At 38.2% G+C, this 24963-nt stretch overlaps 4 protein-coding genes across 6 annotated transcripts; 3 read left to right on the top strand and 1 right to left on the bottom strand.

Moving 5' to 3' along the window:
* Positions 1-520: 520 nt before the first annotated feature.
* Positions 521-4673, top strand: LOC114731634 (uncharacterized). The gene is made up of 6 exons (XM_028918848.1): positions 521-1129; positions 1231-1390; positions 1498-1674; positions 1763-1846; positions 2980-3061; positions 3912-4673. The coding sequence occupies exons 1-6, from the start codon at positions 801-803 to the stop codon at positions 4358-4360; spliced, it is 1281 nt and encodes a 426-aa protein (XP_028774681.1). The 5' UTR covers positions 521-800; the 3' UTR covers positions 4361-4673.
* Positions 4674-6965: 2292 nt separating this feature from the next.
* On the top strand, positions 6966-11379 carry LOC114731626 (granule-bound starch synthase 1, chloroplastic/amyloplastic-like). Its single transcript, XM_028918838.1, is given in 15 exon segments — positions 6966-7147; positions 7483-7866; positions 7979-8059; positions 8138-8236; positions 8355-8444; positions 9067-9130; positions 9224-9324; positions 9439-9548; positions 9692-9935; positions 10018-10194; positions 10322-10412; positions 10415-10512; positions 10603-10689; positions 10767-10895; positions 10987-11379. Coding segments are annotated over 14 exon segments (1839 nt in total). The 5' UTR covers positions 6966-7147; positions 7483-7515; the 3' UTR covers positions 11104-11379.
* Positions 11380-12027: 648 nt separating this feature from the next.
* Positions 12028-14873, top strand: LOC114731627 (glucan endo-1,3-beta-glucosidase 11). 3 transcript variants are annotated; one of them, XM_028918840.1, is made up of 3 exons: positions 12028-12551; positions 12649-13805; positions 14253-14873. In XM_028918840.1, the coding sequence occupies exons 1-3, from the start codon at positions 12494-12496 to the stop codon at positions 14328-14330; spliced, it is 1293 nt and encodes a 430-aa protein (XP_028774673.1). In that variant the 5' UTR covers positions 12028-12493; the 3' UTR covers positions 14331-14873. The 3 variants fall into 3 exon arrangements, with proteins under 3 accessions (XP_028774673.1, XP_028774674.1, XP_028774672.1); XM_028918841.1 differs by having other exon boundaries at positions 12028-12571; positions 12664-13805; XM_028918839.1 differs by having other exon boundaries at positions 12028-13805.
* Positions 14874-17694: 2821 nt separating this feature from the next.
* On the bottom strand, positions 17695-24910 carry LOC114731633 (ubiquitin carboxyl-terminal hydrolase 10-like; the record flags this gene model as incomplete). Its single annotated transcript, XM_028918847.1, is given in 14 exon segments — positions 17695-18348; positions 18476-18746; positions 18843-19394; positions 20365-20510; positions 20599-20856; positions 21179-21349; positions 22347-22487; positions 22616-22776; positions 22779-23001; positions 23313-23408; positions 23605-23664; positions 24095-24239; positions 24761-24782; positions 24785-24910. Coding segments are annotated over 14 exon segments (2525 nt in total), but the record flags the coding sequence as incomplete, so codon positions are not given.
* Between the last annotated feature and the right edge of the window lie 53 nt (positions 24911-24963).

Here is a 24963-nt window from a genome sequence, read left to right as displayed (position 1 = left end):
AAATAAGATGAAGCAAGGGAGGAAAATAAAATATATTTTGAAATAAATTAAACAACAAAAATATATTTTAAGTCTTCAACCTAATCATGTGCGTTATATCATGCCAAGTCAGAAAACGTGAAAAATGAAAAAAGGCTCGGGGTCGGAGCCCATTATATTATAAGAATATATATATATATATATGAGGAACTTTAATTTTTTTGCCAAAATATACAGCCTTCTTAATTGAGACTTTTACAAACGACTCATATTTAACTTTCAAGCACGATAATTATTTCAAGGAAATGACGTAGAATTGACGGATAGAGGATAGAGCAAAATAGGAATTAAAAACATAAATTTCTTTTTTAGGAAAAATGAAGAACGGACAAAAAAATCAATTAAATAAGTAAGATAAAATATGAAGCATGAAATAATATAAAAAGAAATAAAAGGCATATCTAGCGGGGCCTACGCTAATCCCACCAAAGCGGCTCGCAACCTCCCATCTGATCCTCCTTATCCGTGTTACTGACCCAATTTCCGTCGTCTTCTTCATTCACCCTGATTCTGCTGCTGCTGCTTCTTCACAGCCTCCATATCTATCCCTTATATCTCATTTCTCTGATTTCCTCTCTCTAATTCGAGTGGACATTGGTTCTTGGGGCTCTTTTTTTCATCCTCTTCCCTCCTTTCTTCTTCATCCCTGCTTTTTCCTTTCAAGCAGGTGATTTTTCTTTCTCTTTTTCTCCCCCCTTCTCCTAAATTTTTCATTCGCCCCTCCCCCTCTCTGGTTTTTTCCGGTAGTAGTGCTGTCATCTATGGCTTTGCTTTCGGCTTTGCTGGGAATTTTGGCGAAATCCTCAGTGGTCGATATATTGGGCGACCTCTTTATTTTTATTGCTTCACTCTGGATTGCGGTTATTGTTGGTGTTCTGGTTGGTTGGGCATGGAAACCCAAATGGGCTAATTTTGGCAGGGACATGTTAGATAGCTTGGTTCCAAATGACAATAATTCTTCATCTTCCTCCTTGTCCACGCGTTTCGCCTCAATTCCCAGCTTAAATTTGTTCAAGACTAAGTTGCCTGGTTTCATTGCCTGGCCTTCCAATGTTGGGTATCAGGAGGAGTCTTCTTCCCCTGAGTGCAGGTTTGCTTTCTTCTTTGTAGTTCACTCAATTTTAATGGCGCCTATTTCATTTGATGGAAGTGAGATTTCTTTTCCCTAACCGCTGAGTCCCAATTGGCCAGTTCGTCGCAGGTTGAAAAAGATAAATCTCTCTTGACAGAACAAGATTTGGAGCATTTATGCAAGCTGGTTGAGGAAAAAGATGGAGGCCATGCTTGGATTCAGATGATGGACCGTTCTACCCCACGCATGAGCTATCAAGCTTGGAGGAGAGATCCAGAGGTAGCTATTCGATTGTTCTAGTTTGCTTTTTAATGGTTTCGACCAGTAGCCTTTCTTTTTCCCCTTTTGTTGGATCCCATATGATTGATTGAATTTCCCTTTGTTAGAATGGACCTCCCCAGTATCGCAGCAGGACTGTGTTTGAAGATGCAACTCCTGACTTGGTTAGAGATTTCTTCTGGGATGATGAATTCCGATCGAAGTGGGATGACATGCTTATACATGCTACAACATTAGAAGAATGCAAAGTTACCGGAACAATGGTAGTGCACTGGGTGCGCAAGGTCAGCACACTGCTTCCTTATATCTTTGATGGTTTCAGTTGCCTCTTAGGCATGTGGCTGATATGTTCCTGTTTTGTTCGTGTTGCAGTTTCCCTTTTTTTGTAGTGATAGAGAATATGTGATAGGTCGTCGAATTTGGGAATCAGGACAATCTTACTACTGTGTAACAAAGGTATGTAAATGCTTCTCAAAGTCTTACTTCTTGGAGCTTCACTTTAAGAGGTTGTTTGGTTGAATTAACGGAAATTCTTTCTTTCTTCATTGGAAAATAGAAAGGAGAGATATATAATAGCCACTACATATTCTACTTAACGGTTTTTCGCCCCCATTTGGGGACATTAAGAACACTTATAAACTAGAAAATTACTTGTCCAATAGCATTTCTTTTTTCCATCCTCCATAGCCTACACTCCTAAGTGTTTATGATGGCGCTTTACTGGTTCTAGTGACTAGAAGTCTTCCATGCTTATCTGCAGCTTCAAGTTTAACTTTCTGTTTTAACATGCAGAAGGAAAATAGCTCTCAACTGAGTTTGACAATTGCTTATGTTTAGATGAACGAGCCATGCTTAGGAATTATGAGAAGAAAAGCTATCATTAATTTTTATGAAACAAGTTGTGGAAACACTATTAATGCCAAAATATGAATACGAATATGATAGTATGTCTTGCTGTTTATGAAATTTCATCAAAAAGTGGTCATTCTATGATTAACGATAATAGAATATATCTGTATCTAAATAAATTGCATTTATTACGTATGCTGTATTTTTCATGAAAAGAATGGTTTGAAGTTTTTAGAAGTGAACAATGTGAAAACTTCAGATGGTATATTAGAATGCTTGAGTTTTTTCTAAAAGGTGTTTTTTCTCATAAAAATGGGAAGAATGATTATGATATTGATGTTGCTTGGTAATCCTTGATATTAATTCATAATTTTGTCTCAGTGCACCTGATAGTCTGATGTGCTCTCAATGATTTTAGGAGACCAAGGTGGACCAAGTGTTCAGTTATGTTGGGAAAAGAAATTGCTATAGAATGATTTACGGAAATGCACACAGCTTTTGGTTTTATAGGCTGTTCCGTTGTAAATTGCATTTTCATTTTGCTGCAAAGAGACAGTTTTTTAAAAGAAAATAACAAAACAATTGAGAAGAATGTTTCTTATGGAACTATATTTTATGTCTCTCATTGTGGTGAAGAGAGTTGTAGATAATTTTATATATTTGTGCACATTCTTCCTAGATATTATATCTAAATGTTGCCTAGTTGTGAGATTAACTAGGGGCGTTCCTTCTTTATTCAGGGAGTACCATACCCCTCTGTGCCTAGACGTAACAAACCTAAACGAGTTGATCTATACTATTCTAGCTGGTGTATTCGTGCAGGTAAGATGTTACATGTATCTTAGAGATCTATACTATTGCTATTTTTTCCCAAAAAAAAAAAAAATCCCTCTAATTTTAAATATAAGAGCTAGTTGAGGGGTTTATTTTGGTTTTAAATGTAAGACTGTAATTTACTTTGTCTCCTAAATTTATATATATATATATATATTTTTCATGCTATCCTTAATGATTGCACATAATAAAGAGATGTTTCCATCATTAAAGGTAGTTTTCAATCTAAATGATTAAAGGGGTATTTTAAAGAAACTAACAAACAGTTTTTCACAAGTAATGAACTCAACTATTTTTCATAATACTTGTATTTTCCTTAAAACCCGTGAATTAGTGATCTAGTTTTTATATTTAAGATTAGATAGAGTTTTTTTTTTTTTGTTACTAAAATAATCAACTATGATTTTTGAAAAGGTTACCAATATTTGTTTGGAAACATTACTACAGGGCATTGTTTGTTTTCAATTCTTGATTATTGGATTAAAAAGACAAACTTCTTTCTGAAACAGAGATCTTGCCCATGGAAGCGAATGAATATGTGTTAGATACTTCAATCTCCCTTGAATTTCCTTGATGCATGAACCCCTACAATTTATTTTCAAAACCTAATCAGACCTTGAACCCCTGCAATCTAACTTGAACTCAATGGTAGTGTTTTTTTTATTTTTCAAAGTGACGGAACAGGGGAGCAATCTTTTTTATATTTTTGTCATAGGAGGCCTTAGGGTCTGGGTCTGGGATGACTATAACAGTTTTAAGGTCTGTATTTGTTTGCTGCTATATTGATTTTAAAATGCTATGAGGACTAATATCTGCCTCTGTTTAATATATGGATCAGTTGAATCAAAGAAAACTGGTGAGATGACTGCATGTGAAGTGTTATTGTTTCACCATGAAGATATGGGTATACCCTGGGAAATAGCTAAGCTTGGAGTTCGTCAGGGAATGTGGGGAGCTGTGAAGAAGATTGACCCTGGACTACGAACGTATCAGAAAGAGAGGGCTTCAGGTGCTCCATTATCTCCTTCTGCCTGCATGGCTAATATCAACACAAAAGTAAGTGCAGACTATCTGAGATATCTGGAAAGCACAAGCAGTAGTAACAACAATATGCTGGAGATTGAGAATCAAGACTCTTCTAGCAAACCAGTTGGGAAGACCATACCGAAGCTTCTAGTTGTTGGGGGAGCTATTGCTCTTGCGTGCACCCTTGATCGAGGTCTCTTGACTAAGGCAGTCATATTTGGAGTTGCCAGGAGGTTTGCCAAAATTGGAAGAGGCTTGTGAAGTTGCAATGCAGAATGCATTCTGCATCACTGGAAAGGAGCGTTCAAGTCATATTGCCGAAGGAAAAGGGAAACACACCTAATTTATTGCCTTCAGGAAACTGCTCGTTGGCATTGTTTTTTCTACATTAGTTTTATTTCATATGGGCAGGCAGCTTTTAAGTGCAGGAAGGGAGCTTGTATATTGTTTTTGTAATTGAAGGTATCTCACACTTCAGGAATAACATCAATATTTGTTTTACTCCAGACACTTTCTTTTCTGTATATTGTTATTTTGGCGTTGGATTATCAAAGAGCAGTTCAGAGTATTTAAATTTTTGGGTCGCAATCTCGTTATGAGGATTGCATTCAGAGGCAAAGGAACGGAGATCTTACGCCGCAGAAGAGGCAGAAGTAGATTGAGACCGTCCATTAGATTTTGAATGCCTCACATGTCTCTGTATATATCGTTTGTTAAGGATTTCGGAGAGTTCAAATTTGATTACTATGCATGCTCCATTCCACTTTTACTGCCAAAACTAGTCGGTGGCAAGATTATAATATATATTTTCTTGTTAACATTTGCGCCTATTTATGTATTTTGAAAGAAACAAAATGCTGACTGAATGCTGAAATGTCTTTTTTTTTTTGGTTTTATGTTTTAGTAATGGTCTAAATTTGAAGTGATGTCAATTTACTGCTCGTGATAAGGAAAAGATCTTTGATTTTAATGTCTGAAATCTCATGATGCTTCTGTTGGCCCTTCCTTTATACTATACCATTAATTTCAAATATCTTATGCATCTTGGGGTGGAAAATAAAATGAAATAAAATCTCTCCAGAGGTAACGTGAAAGTCATTTCATATTTTTAGAGCAAAAATAGTGTACAATAATCTAGTATAAACTATAAATGGCTGTCAGCTTCTAAAGAGCTGATGCAGCCTTGATGATCATTTTGAAAATTAAAGATGTTGTTGCTTATTTGTGAAGCAAAATTTCAGTTGAAAGAACTAAAGAACACTGATATCTTTTTAACTGTGAATATAAAAACTATTGTTATGGAAAATCATAATACAGCATGATTGGATCTTTTTTCCCGGCGAAGATCCCTCAATCCCTCTGTGTCCGAGTCTTATGTCTACAAATTTGGAGACCGAATAAGTAAATATTACACTTAATCATTCATCAATTTTTGTAACACAATAATTCTAAAATTTTATTCTTAATAAATATTACACTTAATCTATTCAAATTTTCCCTAATATTCTAATATAGTTGATCTTAGGTGAAATTTTGACAATTTAAAAATTCTCTCAACTCAAATATCATCAATATCATCCTATAATCAATATATGCATTTAAAAAATAATTTAATTTTTTTATATTATATCATATATCCATTGAAGTATTATTTTTTTTTTGCTTATTATTATTTTTTTGTTAACACTTCTTTTAATATCTTCAATTATGAAAATAAATTAAGATCATCCGTGTCACATAGTTTTTTTCAACTCATCATGATCTAAAATTGTGGGGGTTCAAATTATATATATATTATCACTTTTTTTTTTTACTGAGCAGAAGAAAAAATGGTCTTATATGTATTAAAAACTACTAATACACAAAACAAATCAAATAAAAGTGTGATCTTATACCTAAAATTTTTTATATTAAAAATTATTTTTCTATAATATCTTACATTTAATTAAATTCATACTTTTCATATGTTTTGATACTTCTTGTACTAACTAATATGTCCTTCACAGAAATGAAACTTAAATATCTATAACTTAAATGAACTTATAATTCATGTGAGCCTAAGGTAAAGAGTCTTGAGGGTGTTTGGTTACAGTAGACAAAATAACTATACAAAAAAATTTGTTTCATTTTATAAAAAAATACTTTTTATAAACACTTTTTAGTATTGTCAAGCGCCCTTAGCTTAAAGGTAGCCGCTGCTCTGTGCGTCCCATATTCTAGCTTGTAATGCATTGTATTCTTTCTTTTGTTTGTATTATTATAATTATTTGGCTGTCTCTGCCAAATTGTGCTGCGATCCGCAAAAAATAAGAAAAATAAATAGCCCATCAAAATTCAGATTTTTGGAAAATTAGACTTAGAGCAGGGGCTATTCATGAGTGGGATTTCTGGCGTCCCTTTCTTATGATGTTGCGGGAAGTGGGCCCCCCACTTTCCCCTTCGCTTCACTCTTGCCGTCCGTTCCTGAGGCGGAGGGCCCTACCACTTTGTCGTCTTCTCTCTAGGTTTTTGCAATTTTTCATTTTCCTTCTTGGGAATCGCAAAACAAATTAAGTGAGGGGTTGTTGATTTTTGAGAATCGTTCAAGTCACACATCGAAGGCCACTTGATTTTCGCCTTGAACATTAAAAAAAGAAATCAGATTTTTAAGGGCGCGAATAGACTTGTTAGTACGCAAATTGTTGAACGCCACAGTCCCACGCCCACGTGAGCAGACCAGTGGAAATGGGTTGGGATTGAGAAAAAAAGAGATATTTTATTTGCATTTTAGCATATTCCCATGAATTATAATTATGATTGTCCTAATTGTGAGTCAAGTAATTACTGAAATAAGAGAAATACGTTTGAGGCTGCCTATCATAAAACCACTCACGAGTGGACGTGTCGAGGTACTGGGCTCTACAAAAGGAGGATCTTTCATGAGGTGGGAGAGGGTGAGTGAGTGGGAGTGAGGCAAAGACACTTGTTTGAGGCCGTTCACCTTTCACAGCTTCCGTTTCCATACTCTCCTGAGTCATTCAGCAGAGCTACATTATCTTGCAGTTGCAGGTCTGATCCTATCTTCTCTTGTAATCTGCGATTCTGGGGTTCGTTTCATGTTAATTGAATCACATATTTGAAATCTCATTCACTTCATTATTTACAAATATTAAACCTTTGTTACTTGTTACGCTGATCACTCTTGCACCTCAGGCTTAACGTACTGTTCTAGTATCCCCCCCCCCCTCCTTCATTTGTTCATCACAACCATTATATTGCATCACTACGATTATTATCGTTCGATTTTTTCTTGCCTTTCATCACTACTGCTATACTATACCCCTCGAGTTCCTTGCTCTGCTAAAGAATGCATCATTGTTAATCTGTATTTTTATTTTTTGCAGAAGGCTTCTTGATCCGCATTCACGATATCATCCATGGCAACCTTCACTGGATCCTCCTTTTTAATATCCAGAAGCCCCTGCTTGAGGCAACAAGGAAGCCAGAAAACAGAGGCCAAAGCAAATTCATGTCTTGTTGGTGCTTACAACCAGGCTGTGACCCATGATGGGTTGAGATCTCTGAACGTGCTTAAGGTTCGAACCCATGCAATCAAAGCTAATGCAAGAATGAACAAAGATGAGTCTGGCAAGGATCAAGAACAGCCTGTTGGGAAAATTTTGTGTGGCCATGGGATGAATTTGGTGTTCGTGGCAGCTGAGGTTGGACCCTGGAGCAAAACCGGTGGTCTTGGTGATGTTGTTGGGGGACTTCCACCAGCTTTGGCCGTAATTGATTTCCTTCAGTTTTCAATCTCTCTGTCTTCCCATTTCATTCTATTTGTTCACTGTGATTATTTATGTATATTCTCATGATCAAGCTTTATGCAAATGAAAACAGGCAAAAGGACACCGTGTTATGACTGTGTCACCCCGTTATGACCAGTACAAAGACGCATGGGACACGAGTGTCTTAGTTGAGGTAAATATTTAGGCCCATTTGGTGCTTTCTAACTTATGTTCTCGTTCATGATTTTACTTATGCACACACAATTTTCAGATCAAGGTTGGAGATAAATACGAAACTGTCCGATTTTTCCACTGCTACAAGCGAGGTGTGGACCGTGTTTTCGTTGATCATCCTATGTTCTTGGAGAAGGTTATTTGAGTTATTTTACTGTCATCAACCATTTTTCGTGATACCAAAATTTATGGGGTTCAGGACTGGTATGCCTGGAACAGTTCAATTGATGTTTCCCTCATTTCAAATTTGAAAGGTCTGGGGCAAAACCGGGTCCAAGCTCTATGGTCCCAGGACTGGACTGGATTACAAGGATAACCAGCTGAGATTTAGCTTGTTGTGCCAGGTACCATGCCCTTTAAAAAATTTTACTTTCTTAATATTCTTCATGGTAAACCATACTTTTTCTTTGGACAAGTGCCCAAAAGTCGTCTAGCTTATATTTCACTTGGTCATTATTTTGCTTAACACATTATATATGTTATGAACTTATGATTTGTACCCCTAATCATGTTCTGATGCTTGCATTGCCCCTGCATAGTTGCACTATTTTCAATCTACTCTGAGTTGTGTGCCGTCTCTATGGTTCGACTCTAATAATGCGTTTGACTAACCTCGTAAATGATGTAAACTTAAGTTATTCTATGCATAGGCAAGAGTTTAATATCGCTGCACAGATTTGAATTGCATTATCCCAACAGCTGACGTTGGTGTGGGAAGAAAGAGATAAATTCCTACTCTCTCTTTCAGTATTTAGTCCCACTGCAGTGGATACGATCACTCGATTTTGGGTTAATTTTATCACGTTGGTTGCAGAGTACATTCATAAAATAGACCTCTATGTTGAGGAAAGAATGCAATTTAAGAGTTTCATGGTTATACTATCTTACTATAGGTTTAGTGCTACTTGTATTTGGCTTCATCTGGACTCTACATCTCATTATATAAAAATGTTTAATAAATTTCAGGCTGCACTTGAGGCACCTAGGGTTCTGAACTTAAACAGCAGTAAATACTTCTCAGGACCATATGGTGCGCATTCCTTGTTGATTCCTTGACCTTATTAACTTTGATTTATGATAAATCACTGAAAGAAGTTTACAAGCTTTTCCTATCGTCCTGCAGGGGAAGATGTAGTCTTTGTTGCTAACGATTGGCACAGTGCTCTTCTTCCATGCTACTTGAAATCAATGTACAAATCAAGGGGGATTTACCAAAATGCAAAGGTAAGGGTTCCTTTCTTCTCAGGGAATATTTTATATCAAATATATATTTTCCCATTTGGACCTTTTTACCCTTCACTTCTGTGCAATCTAACTATCCTTGGTCAATCTTGGTAGGTTGTCTTCTGTATTCACAACATAGCTTACCAGGGCAGACACGCATTTGCCGACTTTGCTCTTCTCAATTTACCCAATGAATTCAAGAGCTCCTTTGACTTTATTGATGGGTACGATACGTAAAACTTCTCAATACATTCATTGGAACAAGGGTCTTAATGCTGTGTTTATATAACTAGTAAACTATTCTATCACCAAATGTGCTGATTTCTTTTCTTTTCATTTTTTTTTTGGGTTATTTTTTCTTTGACAGATACGATAAGCCTGCGAAGGGAAGGAAAATTAACTGGATGAAAGCTGGAATACTAGAGTCAGACCGAGTCTTGACTGTAAGCCCATACTATGCTCAGGAGCTTATCTCAGGAGTAGAACGGGGTGTGGAGTTGGACAACATTATTCGTAAAACTGGCATTACTGGTATTGTTAATGGCATGGATATTCAAGAATGGAACCCAGGAACTGACAAGTACACTGGCTTGAAATACGATGCAACAACTGTGAGTTCCTCCTCTGATTTTTTTGCCTTCACAATTGTCATGAGCAGAGGAAATCAGTGCTCATCATAATTGTCCTGTTTAGGTCATGGAAGCAAAAGCTCTGTTGAAGGAAGCCCTTCAAGCAGAAGTTGGCTTGCCCGTTGATAGGAACATCCCTTTGATAGGGTTCATTGGTAGGCTAGAAGAGCAGAAAGGTTCAGACATTCTATCAGCTGCCATCCCCAAGTTCATCAATCAGAATGTTCAGATCGTAGTTCTTGTAAGTCATTAGATTCTCTTCCTCCAAAAATAATAATAATAATAATAACAACCCTCCTTATTCGTTTATATTCATCCGTAGTACTGATACTGCCAATGCTGATGATAAATGTCCCTAATTTCTTCAGGGAACTGGGAAGAGGCCCATGGAGGCAGAACTTGAGCAACTAGAGGTGAAGTATCCGGACAAGGCTATAGGAGTGGCAAAATTCAACGCTCCCTGGCTCACAAGATTATTGCTGGAGCTGATTTCATTATTATCCCAAGTAGATTTGAGCCATGTGGTCTCATTCAGTTGCACTCTATGCCATATGGAACGGTAGGGCTGTTATGTCTTTCTCCTGATCAATCTCATCTCTCAGTCTGTTCCATGTTTAATTATACACTCATGTTTGCCGCATCACAACAGGTGCCCATTGTTTCCTCAACTGGTGGACTTGTTGACACTGTAAAAGAAGGGCACACTGGATTCCACATGGGACTATTCCACGTAGAAGTAAGTGAAACAAATTCCCTTGTCTCTTGATGATGGGGGTGAAAATAATGGACTATTAACCCTTGAGTTTTCTACAGTGTGATACCGTCGATCCAGCTGACGTGGACAAGGTAGCATCTACAGTCACAAGAGCCCTCAAGGCCTACGGTACACCTGTCATGAAGGAGATGATCCAGAACTGCATGGCCCAGGACTTTTCATGGAAGGTCAGTGTTGTGATCAAATCACAGAACCAAATCAGGAAAATGAGTCATATTTCATCCAAGTTCTAACTAACAGTTGAAATGTGTGATACAGGAACCAGCCAAGCAATGGGAGAAGCTGCTACTGAGCATGGAGGTAGCTGGCAGCGAACCTGGAATTGATGGCGCGGAGATTGCTCCACTTGCTAAGGAAAACGTTGCCACTCCTTGAACTGCATCGTCCCCCCCCCCCCCCGGGCCCTTTACCATTTTGACTTGTAAGTAATATAGCCATAATTAGCCATCCATAATTCACCACCGCCGAGTTCTTAGGTTGGTGAACCAGTAAGGGGTTTTCTTTTCTTTTCTTTTCTTTTTTCTTTTTTTTTTGGCCTTAGCAAAGGATAAAGCTATTACTAGCTGTCGTGTGCTTTCTTGGAGCTGTAAGGTCTTTTGGAAGTGAATTAAGAACTGGTACGTTTTGCAGAGTTGCTCTATTTTTAAGATATGATGTGTGCCTTATTTTAATCTCGCATTTGATGCCAACTAGTTTTAAACCCAATCCAGAAAGAGGGGAGCACAGTAAACAACTAGAGAATTCCAATGCTAAGCTAATCAGATCCAACGTACAAATAAAGCTTCATGCTAATAAGCAGCTAGAAATTTATGGATACAAATTACAATATAGCTTTATTGGGAACAGCTATGGATTCATCTAAACATACAAGAACAAGGAAAGAAGTTACTCTGGAGGGCTTGAGGCGGTGCGAGATGCACCATCCTCGCACATACTCAAAGTGATTATAGCATAATGATGCTGATGATCCATGGACTCCAGGACCAAGTTTCTTAACTGTAAAGGAGTATTAAATAATATGATGGCCCAAAAATAGTTATACCCAATCAAAAAGGCAGGAAAAAAAAGAGAAAAAAAGGAAGCGTAAACAGCCGGCTTGATCTGAGAAATGACGATCATGTGAAAGTGGTGAGGGAACAAATTGATTGGGTCCCACTGGAGCAGCGTCCAAACCTCCATTGTTACAATTATGATTATGATGGTCGTCATCATCACCGTCCATCACAACCACGTCAACATGATCAGCATCCTAAACTCCGAATTTCCTGTTAATAGCCGCCTCTCAGGAGCCTAAAATATCTTATCATGGAGCGCTAAACAATAATATCAGACTAAGGGAATTTGTTCTCCTTAAGTTTCTTCTTTCTGAACCAGAGACAGATTAGATTGGCAGTCTCATTGGTTCCTTCCCTTCAGCATCTGTTTCTGAACAATTTAATTAATGTTATTCTTATTCTATTAATATTTCACCTTCCGTAGTTTTAGTTATAACTTGCAACTACTCTGTCTCTGTCTGTCAAGCTGTGTGTGTGGGAGGGGTCCGAGAGACAGAGACAGAGGCACTAGTATTGCTCTCCAGTCTCACATTCACGTCAGTGATCAGTACATCTAAGTTGTTCATGATCAATTCTCATTGAAGAGATTAGGAAGATTTGTCGTACTCACTGATCTTGCCAATTTCCGTCTTGACCGTTGTGTGTCTGTTTCTTTTCCCATTTATAGTACTCATTCAATTCATTGTTGCCTTTCTACAAAATAAAGATCCATGGAGTTTGCTAGATTCCTTGGCAGCTCTTGTTGGACGGTAGGAATTTTGATCTCAGGTAATGTGATCGAAGATAAGGTAAATGATTTGGTTTGATGCGTTTATGCGTGTGAAAAGGTTAATCTCATTGTTGATTTTTTCATGGGTGAGTGTAGGATTTGTGCTTGCAGAAATGGAAATGGTGGCTGCAGTTGGGATCAACTATGGACAAATAGGAAACAATCTGCCTTCGCCGGACGAGGTGGTGCCGCTGATAAAGTCGGTCGGCGCCACCAAGGTGAAGCTATACGACGCGGATCCGCGTGTGCTTCGTGCATTTGCTAATACTGGAGTTGAATTCATGGTAGGGCTGGGGAATGAGTACCTATCAAAGATGCAAGATCCAAAGCAAGCTCAAGCCTGGATTAAATCAAACGTGCAACCATACTTGCCGGACACCAAGATCACTTGCATCTTCGTGGGAAACGAGGTTTTAACCTTCAACGATACTTCTCTCAGCCACAGCCTGCTTCCAGCGATGCAGGGTGTTCACACGGCGCTCGTCAATCTCGGGCTTGACAAGCAGGTATCGGTGACCACCACGCACTCTCTGGCGGTTCTGGAAACCTCTTACCCACCTTCCGCCGGAGCATTTCGTTCCGATCTCACTTCATGCCTCACTCCCATCTTGAGCTTCCACGCCAAAACTGGATCTCCTTTTCTCATAAATGCATACCCTTACTTCGCCTACAAGGCCAATCCCAAGCAAGTGGACCTTGATTTTGTACTGTTTCAGCCTAATGAAGGGGTTGTGGATCCTTCCTCGAATCTGCATTACGATAACATGTTGTTTGCCCAGATTGATGCTGTTTACTCAGCCCTGGCATCTTTGGGTTACGGCAAGTTGTCAGTTCATATTTCAGAGACTGGCTGGCCTTCCAAAGGAGACGATGACGAAGCCGGCGCCACCCCGGAGAATGCCAAGAAATATAATGGCAATCTGATCAAGCTCATTGCGCACAACCAGAAGAAGGGAACGCCCATGAAGCCTAACAGCGATTTGAATATTTACGTCTTTGCGCTCTTCAATGAGAATATGAAGCCCGGACCGACTTCCGAGAGGAATTACGGTCTTTTTAATCCCGATGGCACTCCGGCGTATTCCCTCGGCTTATCTGGAAGTGACGTCTCTACCAACACTTCCTCCTCCTCCTCCCCCACTTCTCCTGCCGGATCCTCCTCCTCCTCCTCCACCACCACCACCCCTGATTCAGGCACTCCGCCGTTGCCTACCACTTCCTCCACCGGTTACATGGCCATTTCCTCCGCTCAGGTTCGTTCAGTTGCTTGCCATTTTTTAATTATTTTAATTTTCAAAGCAAAAAACTAGGCAGGATTCGATTCCCCTTTCGCTTCCTTTCCTTTCTTTTGGTTCACTTTTTCTCTAGGCTCTGTAGCACATGGCACTGTTAGGTACGTGTCGTAGAGACTACTGACTAGTGGTCCTACGTATATGCCTTACCATTTAAATCAGATGTTGAATGGAGCGTAATTGTGGACATGTGTCTTAGGTCGGAAGTGTCGATAAGATTTGGTAAAACAAAACCACCCACCCCCATGTGACGAAGTTGATGATCGTTGAGTCAAAATGAAACAGAGTTTCCCGTTCTGTCATACTAATTTTTTTTGTTATATCTATCTCAGATGAATCAGATCACTTCTTGATACCGAAACTGCAAATTTCTTGGACTGACATTTATGTTTGCTTGAACTGTTTCAGGAGAGTTACCATTTGTTTTGGCCTGTATCCTTTTTGCTGCCATGGGCGATGCTGAAGCTGATCTTTTACAGGTTGTGAACATTCTTTTCCATAATCCAGCTGTCAGAATCTGGGGAAAAAAAAACGGAAAAAGAAATAGCAGTGTTAGTGTTGGCGGTGGAAAAAGAAGAGAGAGAGTAAAGTGGTGAGTCAGAATGGAGGAGAGAGAGGGAGGAGCCATACTGTCATCTTTCCTTTGCTTGTACGCTACTGGTGGTGTTCTTGAACTTTATCAAGCCCGGGTAACAAGGCGCGACTAACTCGTCATTGGATTCGTTGCCCACTTGGATTCATAATGGAAGTCTGCGTCATCATGATTTGGGCCTCCAGATACTTAGACTTTGCAGTTATACCTTGCCACGAGTCTGGGTCTTAGAAGTAAAATAATGTTGTACTGCTTTTATTTATTTATTATTGACTTCCATTTTACAATCAGAGTTTTTTTTTTTTTTGGGGCCATGGATGGGAGGGAGTCTAGTGTTACATTTTTAAATTTACTTTGTACTATTAATTTAAGTGAAAATGAATTTGGAGGTCATTATAATTTACCTCAATTTTGAATTAAGTCCCTACACTTTGTTTTTTATTGACTCCTTAAACTTTCAAAATCCCTGCTGTTAAATAAGTGCTAACATCATCAAAAATTGCCGTTAACATGCACTGATCAATGATCCATCATCCATATTTGAATTATAGCCTTCATCATCGTCCAGGTAGACTCCGGTTTCAAGCCTCTAGTGATTGAGCTTTCCCTTGCCCACACTGGAGTAACCCACAAAAAAGTTTGCTAGCACGCTTCCGCCTTCTTCTTCTTCTTCTTGAATAATACAAGGCAAGAAAACTTGATTTAATAGTTTGTAGCTGACATATTAGCTAAAGCCATATCGTCTTGTAGTCGTGTTAAGCACTCCTATGGGGGGTTTTGCTAATAGACCATTTCTTCATATATGAGTGGTGCCTTTTTGGCCATTAGATTTGCATATTAGAGTGCATTCCTTGGTGCATATTTGATGCTAATATCCCAATATGAATAGATTAGTTCTTTGATCTCGGCTATCTCAGTATGCAAAAAGTGATTTGCTCCTCCTTCAGTTTCAATCAGCCTAATGGCTTCTATAGAATCAATGAAAACCATGATCTTGCTGAATCCTTGCTGTTTATACATCTGCAGACCTTTTAGCAAGGCCATCAATTCAGTCGCAGTCAGTGGGAGGAGTCCCAGTCGTCTCTGAAAACCTATGCACCATCTACTTGATGTATCTTTGACTAACTAAGCCATCTACGTCAGGTCTCACAAAGCCTTCTGGTGGGGGCCTCCAAGTTTCTTCGCTATTCACTGTAGGACTAAAAATTATGTGCTGTAGTCTTTCTCTTTCCGTAGTCTCCATTAACTAGTAGAGTATTGTGTGCCTAACTTCCTTGGCTGAGTATCGTCAACCTTCAAGTACACCTCTGCATCTGTTCTTCCAAATGAGCCAGCATGTTGTGGTAGAGACCTTGGCCCATATCCACTTTGAGAAGTACGTATTTCCCGCTCCTTTTGAAAGGTTCTCCTTCATCCAGACTTCTCTGGCAATTTCATAATCTCTTAGAATATGTAAAGTGTTTTCCTCCCTTAAACACTCAAAAGGACACTCTTCACTAGTTTGGATGCCTCTTTGTTTTTGAAGTGCATTGGTAGGAAGTCTCTCTTGAATTGCTTGCCCAATGAAAAATTTCATTTTCTCTGGCACCGGAAGTTTCCAAATTGTCTTCCACTGAGCTCTAATATCTGTGTGAGCATTTTTGAAAACCATATTGTAGGCAGTCTTAACACTGAAATTCCCATCAATAGCTGGTCACCAATTGAATTTGTCTTCCTCACTGCTACTCGGTACCTTCATCTTCTCTAGCATTGCAACAACTTCATGGGAAGAAGTCCCTCCACCTATGTATGTTCCAAAGACCGTTAGGGAGGATGAATTGGCTCACCTTTTCACCAGGAGTAATGTTTGCTATATTTCTTCCTGCTAGGTGTATCAGTGGTATTTCTATCGGTGTCCATAGATCCCACCAGAAGTGGGTTTGATTGCTGCTTTCAATGCGCCACCCCACACCTTGATAGAATTGGTCCCACACTTTTGCGATGCTATTCCAAATTGTTGAGGCATTCTGTTTTTTGCAAACCACAGGGTACATTCCATCACTACATTTATATTTATTTCTCAAGCATTGCACCCACAGTGCTCCAGGCTTAATAAGGATTCCCCAATACAGCTTCATAATAAAAGTGATATTCTGCCTTTGAAGATCTTTCATTCCTAGCCCTCCATTCATCTTATCCTGTTTAATTCTGTCCCACAAGATTAAATGCATTTTCTGCCCTGTCGGATTTTGGTTCCATAAAAACTTCCTGCTTGCTTTCTCTATTTCTTTAAGGACACATTTGGGAAGAAGCATTGTCTACATATAGTAACTTGGAAGTACGAAGATAACTGACTTAATAAGTGTTGATCGTCCTGCCATTGAGAGAAAGTTGCTCTTCCAAGAAGCTAGCCGGGCACGAACACGCTGAGTGACAAGGAAATACATAGCCTTTGTCACTCTTTTATGGAGCAGGGAAACCCCTAGATATTTCCCTAAATCAGTTATAATCCCAACTCCCAAGTTGTGGCTGAGTTCTCTAGCTCTATTGAAACAAACGTTCCTCGAAAAGCATGCTTTGGACTTCATGGCCCGACACAGCACAAAATATTCTCATATCACTGCCGAGCAACTAAAGCGGTTGATAGCGTATTCTCCTTCAATTGTCCAGGTGGGGGGGGGGGATCTGCTTCAGTTAATAGCTTGTTACGCTTGTGAAAATAAAAAGTATTACTCATTTTTGACTCAGTTATCATCAAACATTTTGCTAAATAAGTCAGCTTTTCGTTCCACAATTTAAGAGCACAAATTATGTTAAAATATTGTTAAATATTTAATCTAATCTTCTTTCAGCATCTTCTAACTTCTCTTAGGTATCATCATGACTCAAGTTTTTTGTTTGTTCGAACCTATCAGTTCAACTCCTTAAATTCTGAGTTCGTCTGTCTGTGCCATCTCGAGACACGCACAGTCCCCTTTAAGGGAACATCGGTTGCGGCATTTGTCCCAAGGCACCTTTAGACTCAAATTAAATAATTCAACTCATTAATATAAAACTCAAATGATTAATTGGAAGAGATCAAAAAAATTATTCAATTACTTTGAAGTTCATTTTTCTCCTAACTAAATCGGCTCATCTATAAATTCATATATAATATAACAATATACAACTACCTTAATTCATATATAATATAATAATATACAACTGCCTTAAAAAAATCATGTAATATATATTAATAATTAAGTAATTTATTAATTTTTTTATATTAACCAACAGAAATAGCACATTAGATGCTGCTTATCTCACATGCATTGTAAGTAGGCTAACATATGTTCGGTTACAGATTCCCCAAAACCAAGAATAAGGAAAAGTTTGGTACAAATTCTTCCTCAAACGCGAAGCTACATTCAGGGTATGCTTGTTATAACAGCGATAATCATATTTTGCCCCATACAATCAAATGAAATACCAGAAAATCAATCAATGAGCAATTTCGTAGGCTGCCAAAATTTTTCTAACTAGAAATTCTGTCAATCATACAGGAATAGATGATTAATCCTACACCAACCCTCCATGTTTTGGCTGGATCCTCGCCAAAAAAATTTTACTAACCGCCATGCCTAGCGCAATGGTACTGTGTCTTCAGGATCTAGGCGACCCAGTTTGCACTGAATAACGACATAACTATGCACCAGAAAACTATGCTCTGACTGGCATAAGTTCCAACATCCTGACAAGGAGGAAAATCAGGGAATAACGCAGAGTCATCAGTCATTGCCTTCAAGAAATTGTGTGACCCTTAGATGTCTCCCCCTCCGTTGAGGCTACTCTTTGATAAAATAACACATAAGCGGCTGAAGATTTAATTTCCGCTTCAGCCACCGGGGTGACATGACTGTCATCGAAATGATACCATCGGTTTTCATCGATCAACTGTACAAGATTGATTTAGTGAAAAGCGGCGTCAAATAAAGCATACCAAACGGGTGTAATGACACAGGTTAGAAAAGCAATAACCTTCACAAAATCCAGTAGGATTAAAAATCAAGAGATCACTTACCTTTGCGTAGGCAGTGTAGTGCCCACCCCCTAGGCCTCCATAATGGTTGCTGATTGCGTAAAGGTCATAAACGCAAGACTGTCCATCATTGCTTTTCACGTATTTGGTCAAATTGAGATTGTGGATGGGAAAATTTACAAATGTGTCGAGTTTGTTTTTCAAATATCTGCTGTATGAGAATCTCTTTAAGTGAAATACGAGTATATCTGGCAATTTCCACAAGTCTAGTTTCTTGGTAGCTTGTCTGTGCTCCTTGCATCTAGGACAGTACCTGATTAAATATTTTAAGGATAGGTTAGATGAATATATTTTCCAAAAGCTCGTTATCACATGAAGGTCCAATTAAAGGAAATTTAGCCCCTCTTACCACATGTCATCAGGGCCCAAAGGCTCTTCAGTTAAAAATGCCTCCAAGCATGAAAATAAAGAAATGGCTTCTTGCCGGGTTTTTTTCACAGTAAAGCCTGTCTTGTGAACCTCAGGCAGATCCCTGAGATAGCTGGCATCATATAACTCATGTTCTTTATCAGTCCAGTCAAGAAAAACTCTAATAATTGGACCAGGTTTTATAGGAGAATCCTTCTCTATGAGAGCACAGCTCAAAGGTCTATCTGAAGATAAAACAAGCTGGAAAGACATCTCCCCACTGGGATTCCCCGGTTTTTTTTGGCCGTCACTTGTCTGGTACCTTGGTACACATTCCGTATTGGATTCATTTACTTGATTACCACCACCTGCTAAGAAACCATTTTCCTTTTCGTTATGAGAGTTAGAAGAATAAGCTCTTCTTAGAGGCAACAGCATTCTGTCAACATAGGTCTCAATGTTGGCCCCATATAGAGGCTCCTCTGCCAAATAAGTCACCAAGGGAGTTCCAAAGAGCTTCCTCTCTCCACCCTTGGTATTGTCCAGCGAACATCTGGGTAATTGAAGCATTTAGATCAACCAAGAATAAAGTAATGAAAGCATATGCTTTGCAAATGCATCAGGAACAAGTCAGTGAAATCTCTCTAACATTCAGTTCTGCAGTCATGCTATGGAAAACATCCCTCTCCCTCTCCTCTCTCTCTCATTAAGCCTCATAAGCATATGTTTGTGGTTAGAGTCCCATGAGAAATCCTGAGTAGCAAGTATCAACTTCAATCATACAATGGCACCTACAAGAATCTGTAGAGCTTAAAACACCCAGCAACGGTGACCCTAAGCAGCGCATTATAAATATTCTAGGAAAATAATCTTCCAACAGATTGCAGTTTTAAGAAATATAATGAAGGATAGGAGATGCATATTAATGAAGGCAGGTACCACATCTGTACGCTCATTGTCTCACCATAATGCATTAGAAAATTAACTACTTCAATTTTGTTTCCTATTTGCCCAGAAATCCTTATTTTCAAGACACATGCTGCCGTGAAAGATGATTGAATAACAGTTTCTGCTCTCACAAAGAAAGGGGCAGGTAGCATTCATCTGCCATGACCACCTTCCAGATTGAATAACAGTTTCTGCTCTCACAAAGAGGCTATTTGGAACGAGCATACCAGAATTATTAAAAATTAGAAGTTCTGAAAAATTACAAGATCAGTTCCTTTTGCATTTTGAGAAATCAAAATCAACTTTGGCTCCCAACAACATTATATAACAAAATGACTATGTATAACTGAATATCCACATTATATCACATTATCACAGCATAAACACTCGAGGATCAAAGTGAAAGCCTTTCAGTTAATATAACCTAGATAAATATCTCCTCAAAGTTTTTGGTTTGAATCAACAATTACTTTATTTCAGACGATAAAAAAATACCATTAAATGGTAACGAATCCAGAGCTTTATGATATTTCAAGAGAACAATGTGAAACCATGCACCAAAATAGTAAGCTTACCTATCTAGATATCGATGAATTATTTCTAGTTTTGTTTTCTGAGCTCCTTTTTTCAATCGGTAAGCCACAATATGTTCATCATCCTTTATTGTAGCCAGTGGTTCCAACAGGTTCTCCAGGTATCTATAAATCTTGTGATCGTAAACCTAAGAGCAAGGCATATGCAACATCAAACAATAGAACCGATGCCATACATAGATCCAAAACTAAACATGATTTTTCAAGATGTATTACCTCTGCAAGCAAAAGCATCTCATCACTCTTCAAGCAACACGCAGTGCTCAAAGCATGGCAAAGATCTCTACAGGAACCGTGTTTTAAAACTGTCACGGTGTATGGCATTGGAAGACCACTTCCATCACCATAGAAGACTGTCAATGTCATAGTTCTTGTAATGGTAGAAGGCAGTGGCAGAGATAAGTACATAAAGGGATCAAAAGTGATTGAGACTTTGCCACAGACAGGACAGACCAGCGTTGACTTGTATTGACCCTGAACATAGTATCGCCAAATAACAATTATAATGAGCCTTAGCAAAGGCATCCTGCATGCGCTTCAAACTTTATCTTGTCAAGCTTAACAGAACTAATTAAAAATTAACAAGGTTTGTCGCCCAAATCAAATTCACAGATTCTAGAGAAGGATGCAAATCACAGTGAAATCTACAAAATAAGGACCACGAACAAAGGTACAGAAAAGTAGATGCTAAAAGAAATCACAAGTGACTAAAAACATAATTGATGTATTTTCTGCTTCTTTGAGAAGGCAGCTGCAATTTAGATAATAAATTGGGGGGATAGATAGAAGCACTCACTTGGCATACATCAACAATCAATGAATCATTCCGAGCAATGTGATTTTTCCAACACTCATATGCAACTTCTTCATCTGGCCTACCATCTGAGTCCTTCATTTCAATATAAGGCTTTTGTTTCACACGATTCAAATCTTCATGCAGCCCATCCAATAAAAAGGCAAGTAATTCCTGAAGAAAGACAGCACAATTATGGCAAGATGAAATCATGGCTATATTTAAACCAAAGAATAATCATTAAATAACACTCTTGTTTGAAATTTTAAGCCCAGTAGTTGACAGGATGACCAAGAAGTATTTCTACATTGAAAAGATATAGGAAACTTTAAAAAAAAAAAAAATTAAAGAAAAGGGCTAAAATTCAATCAGTAATTGCATTTCATTTAGACCACCTAACTTAGTGCTGACTAAGTTCTCAAGGGAAGACACATTCGAACACAATTTATTTCTCAAACATAAGGGCAATCAAGGGAAAATCAAATTCACTGAGTTTCTCAACCCTCCAGTCACTTGGTCGTTTAGCAACCAGTCAACAGAATCAAACCACCCAACAATATCCAGCAAACATCCCAAATAATACCTTAAGCTTTTATTTGAAAACGTTACCCTGTCAGCATCAAAAACCACTACAGCATCACACATGCATGGCCAATAACTGCCAATTTTTCCACAAAATATAGCTAATCCTCAGTAACTTTATCATTAAAGGTCTATTCCAGCATGGGTAATACTTACGAAGAAAGGGAGAAAGACCAAAACCGTGTTTTCACAATATGTGATGGTCTAATAGCAAAACCAGGGTACATCAGACCTTTCCGAAAGTAATTGCACTCTAATTCTTAAAAAACAGAGAAACACAGATTAAAAGAGCCTCTAAAACTAAATAAATGACTTCTCCAATACTCAAGGTACAACAGACGGCAGAAAACATTTTCTTAGAAAAAGGCAATTCAACTGAATCAAGTACATAGAAAATGTAACGAAAGGAACCTTCTGGCTTATGTTTCATGACGAGATATGTGTCTTGAATATTTGAAATTTACCAAACGAAGAGGGGCACAACATTTTATTTGCAATTGTTTCTTTCTCATACTATCAAAATTATCAACCAAAAAAAGTTTGCTTGAATTTCTCCCAGTTCTTTTCTTTTTCTCTCGAGAAAACCAACCTGAGAATCATGCTGATTGTAACCACTGAATTGCGGAGCAAATCGAGCCAGTTTTCCCTTAAATGCACGGGGTGGAACAGCACTCCGACCAGAGGACCACAGTTTTCTCAACAATTCACCAAATGCAATGGCTAACTCACCCTGCGCATCAGCTATATATGTTAGAATTCAGAATGTGATAGTGTATTGGAACAAAACCATTTTATTCAACATTTCATGAAATCATAGGACACTGATGTGACCAAAAGCATGTGGAAACAATCACCTACATGCATTCCCAAAGGATTGTCCACATTGATCTCCTCACTGTAATCTTGCAGGAAATATTTGGCAAGAGGTGGAGTATGGACGAGACATTGAATAGCACTATTCATGAAGCATGTATTGCCCAGGTTCTGCAATCCTGCCAGTCCATTCTTTTCTCCTCTAAAACATCATGTTTATGATCCATATCCATTGATGTTGAGTTTAAAGAGGTTCCCGGATACAAATAGTTACTAGATCCAGCGGAATGACCATTTGTTATAGTAGGTCCCCCGGCAATTGACACAGATGACCTTGAAGGTTCTAATGGTACCAAAGCTAAATCCTTTCCCATTGACTCAATGCCAGAATGAGAAGACTGATCCCTGTCAAGTGGGACTTCCAGAAGAATCTGTGAGCAAAAGTAAAATCAGGAGCATTACAACTTCTATAGAATCAATAGGAAGAAAAGAACTTCTACAGAGGAACCAAAACCAAAATATTTTCCATATCTCGTTATCTTTTCCCCTTCATTTCTGATTAAAGGAGATTTTGGCTTTCAAACATAGATTCAAATGGCATAAAAATGCACGACTCAAATGATAGGGAATATCATATCATTTACAGGACATACACAAACCAATCATATAACACAAATCAGATTTAGTTTCATTACCAAGTCAAAATAAATTGTGAAGGGAAACATATCTCCAGGCTACTTACATCATGGTCCATCAACAAATTTGCATCCTCCAATGTCCGGTCTGAGAAATTCAGCAATGAACTCTTTTCCTTATTGAAGTAGTCCCAAATACAGGCCTGTTAATATTATTTGAAACCAACAAAATCAAATAAACAAAGTATGAGGAACTGTAACATTCTATAATAATAACAAGAAGCCTTATCCCACTAAGAAAGACCGCTACATGGTTCGCACTATAAGATTTTTGTAACAAATTACACACACACACACACACAAAAACACTTGCCAGAAAGAAAGCAAGGAAGAAAGCACCTTTTGTCGCTCCACCCCTCTCAGTTTGCACACAGTCTCATAAAGCTCATTTATGGTAGCCTGAAATACATCACATGTAACTAAGATAAGAACCACAATGATAATCTATTTATTCTAATAATTTACTCATTTAGAAGAAAGAGAAAAAATCCAGACCAGATGGAAAAATTATTCAATCGGCAGTCTTGTGTTTCAAGATTCAACATAAGTAAAAGGCCTTGTACACCAAATCAAAAAAATCATATCATGTAGACCATGCTCTTAAAATATTCATCCGTCAAAACTTAATTCATGCTTTAATAGCAGTGCACAAGATGATCTATGATATAAATCTCAAATACATGTAAGAAAAATGCAATTTTTCAGATAGATATAACCACTTCATACAGTAAGCATGCTGTGACATCCGCAGAGTCCAAAGCAGCCATTTTTCTAAGAATCAGAGTGAAGAAACTAAGAACAAAAGAGCCTACAATGAAACAGTTTCTACCTTTTTGCTCATTTTTACTATTGACATGCTGTCATCTCTAGCATCAGTCACTTTTAGACAAAGCGGGTAAACCTCAACATTGTATTGCTTGTGCCCAATACCCTGTGAAATCAGCTTCCTTGGTAATGCTGGTCCACCTTTGTACCTAGACAGTTGTAGTTAAGCAGTTAATCCTAGAACTCAAGCAATATTAATCATCTAAGAAGAAAACTTGATTAGTACCCGCACAATTTGTCGAAGACATCCTTAGGTTTGATGTGTCTTTTTTTTTTTTTTAGTGGAATGTTTGATGTGAATTTTGAGCATTAAGAACTAAAACCAGGATGGATTTAAGTGGGTTCATTCTCCCACCCCAATAGTTAGTTTTTGAGAGAAAGTTGGCCATGCCCCTTGAATGCCCATTAGAAAGAGACTAAAAGAGTCCAACATCAGAAATTGCGTAGCCTTAAACCCCTAGAACAACCTGTCACTAATTGCATCATGTCCTAAAATATGGCTAATCATGTGACTCCTTGAAAATACAACAATGAAGATAAAATGTATTGTTATCTGCATCCTTTTAAGACTACAGGTGCATTAAATCATTCTTTCATCTAGACATGCTACGCACTTCTCCTGATAAAAAAAAGCAGCAATCATATTTGCAGTAAAGGTAAAAAATATTACCATTCAAACAATTTTCCCCAACTTTTTGAGGAACTAAAACATAATCCACCCCCTCAACCAACATTCTGCAAATATCTGGACTATTGTCTTCACAACTATTGCTATCCATAATATTGGAGTTATCAATTGGCCCAGGTCTATCAGCAGCCTCTAACCGAACCTCTGTCTTCCTGACAATTAGAAGGCTGCTCCTCAGCCGAAAA

This window comes from Neltuma alba, unplaced genomic scaffold, assembly GCF_004799145.2.
Source record: "Neltuma alba isolate B1F8T4 unplaced genomic scaffold, ASM479914v2 tig00012839_pilon, whole genome shotgun sequence".
NCBI lineage: Eukaryota > Viridiplantae > Streptophyta > Magnoliopsida > Fabales > Fabaceae > Neltuma > Neltuma alba.
The sequence above is the reverse complement of the archived record's forward strand: the minus strand, read 5'-3'. Positions and strand labels throughout refer to the sequence as shown.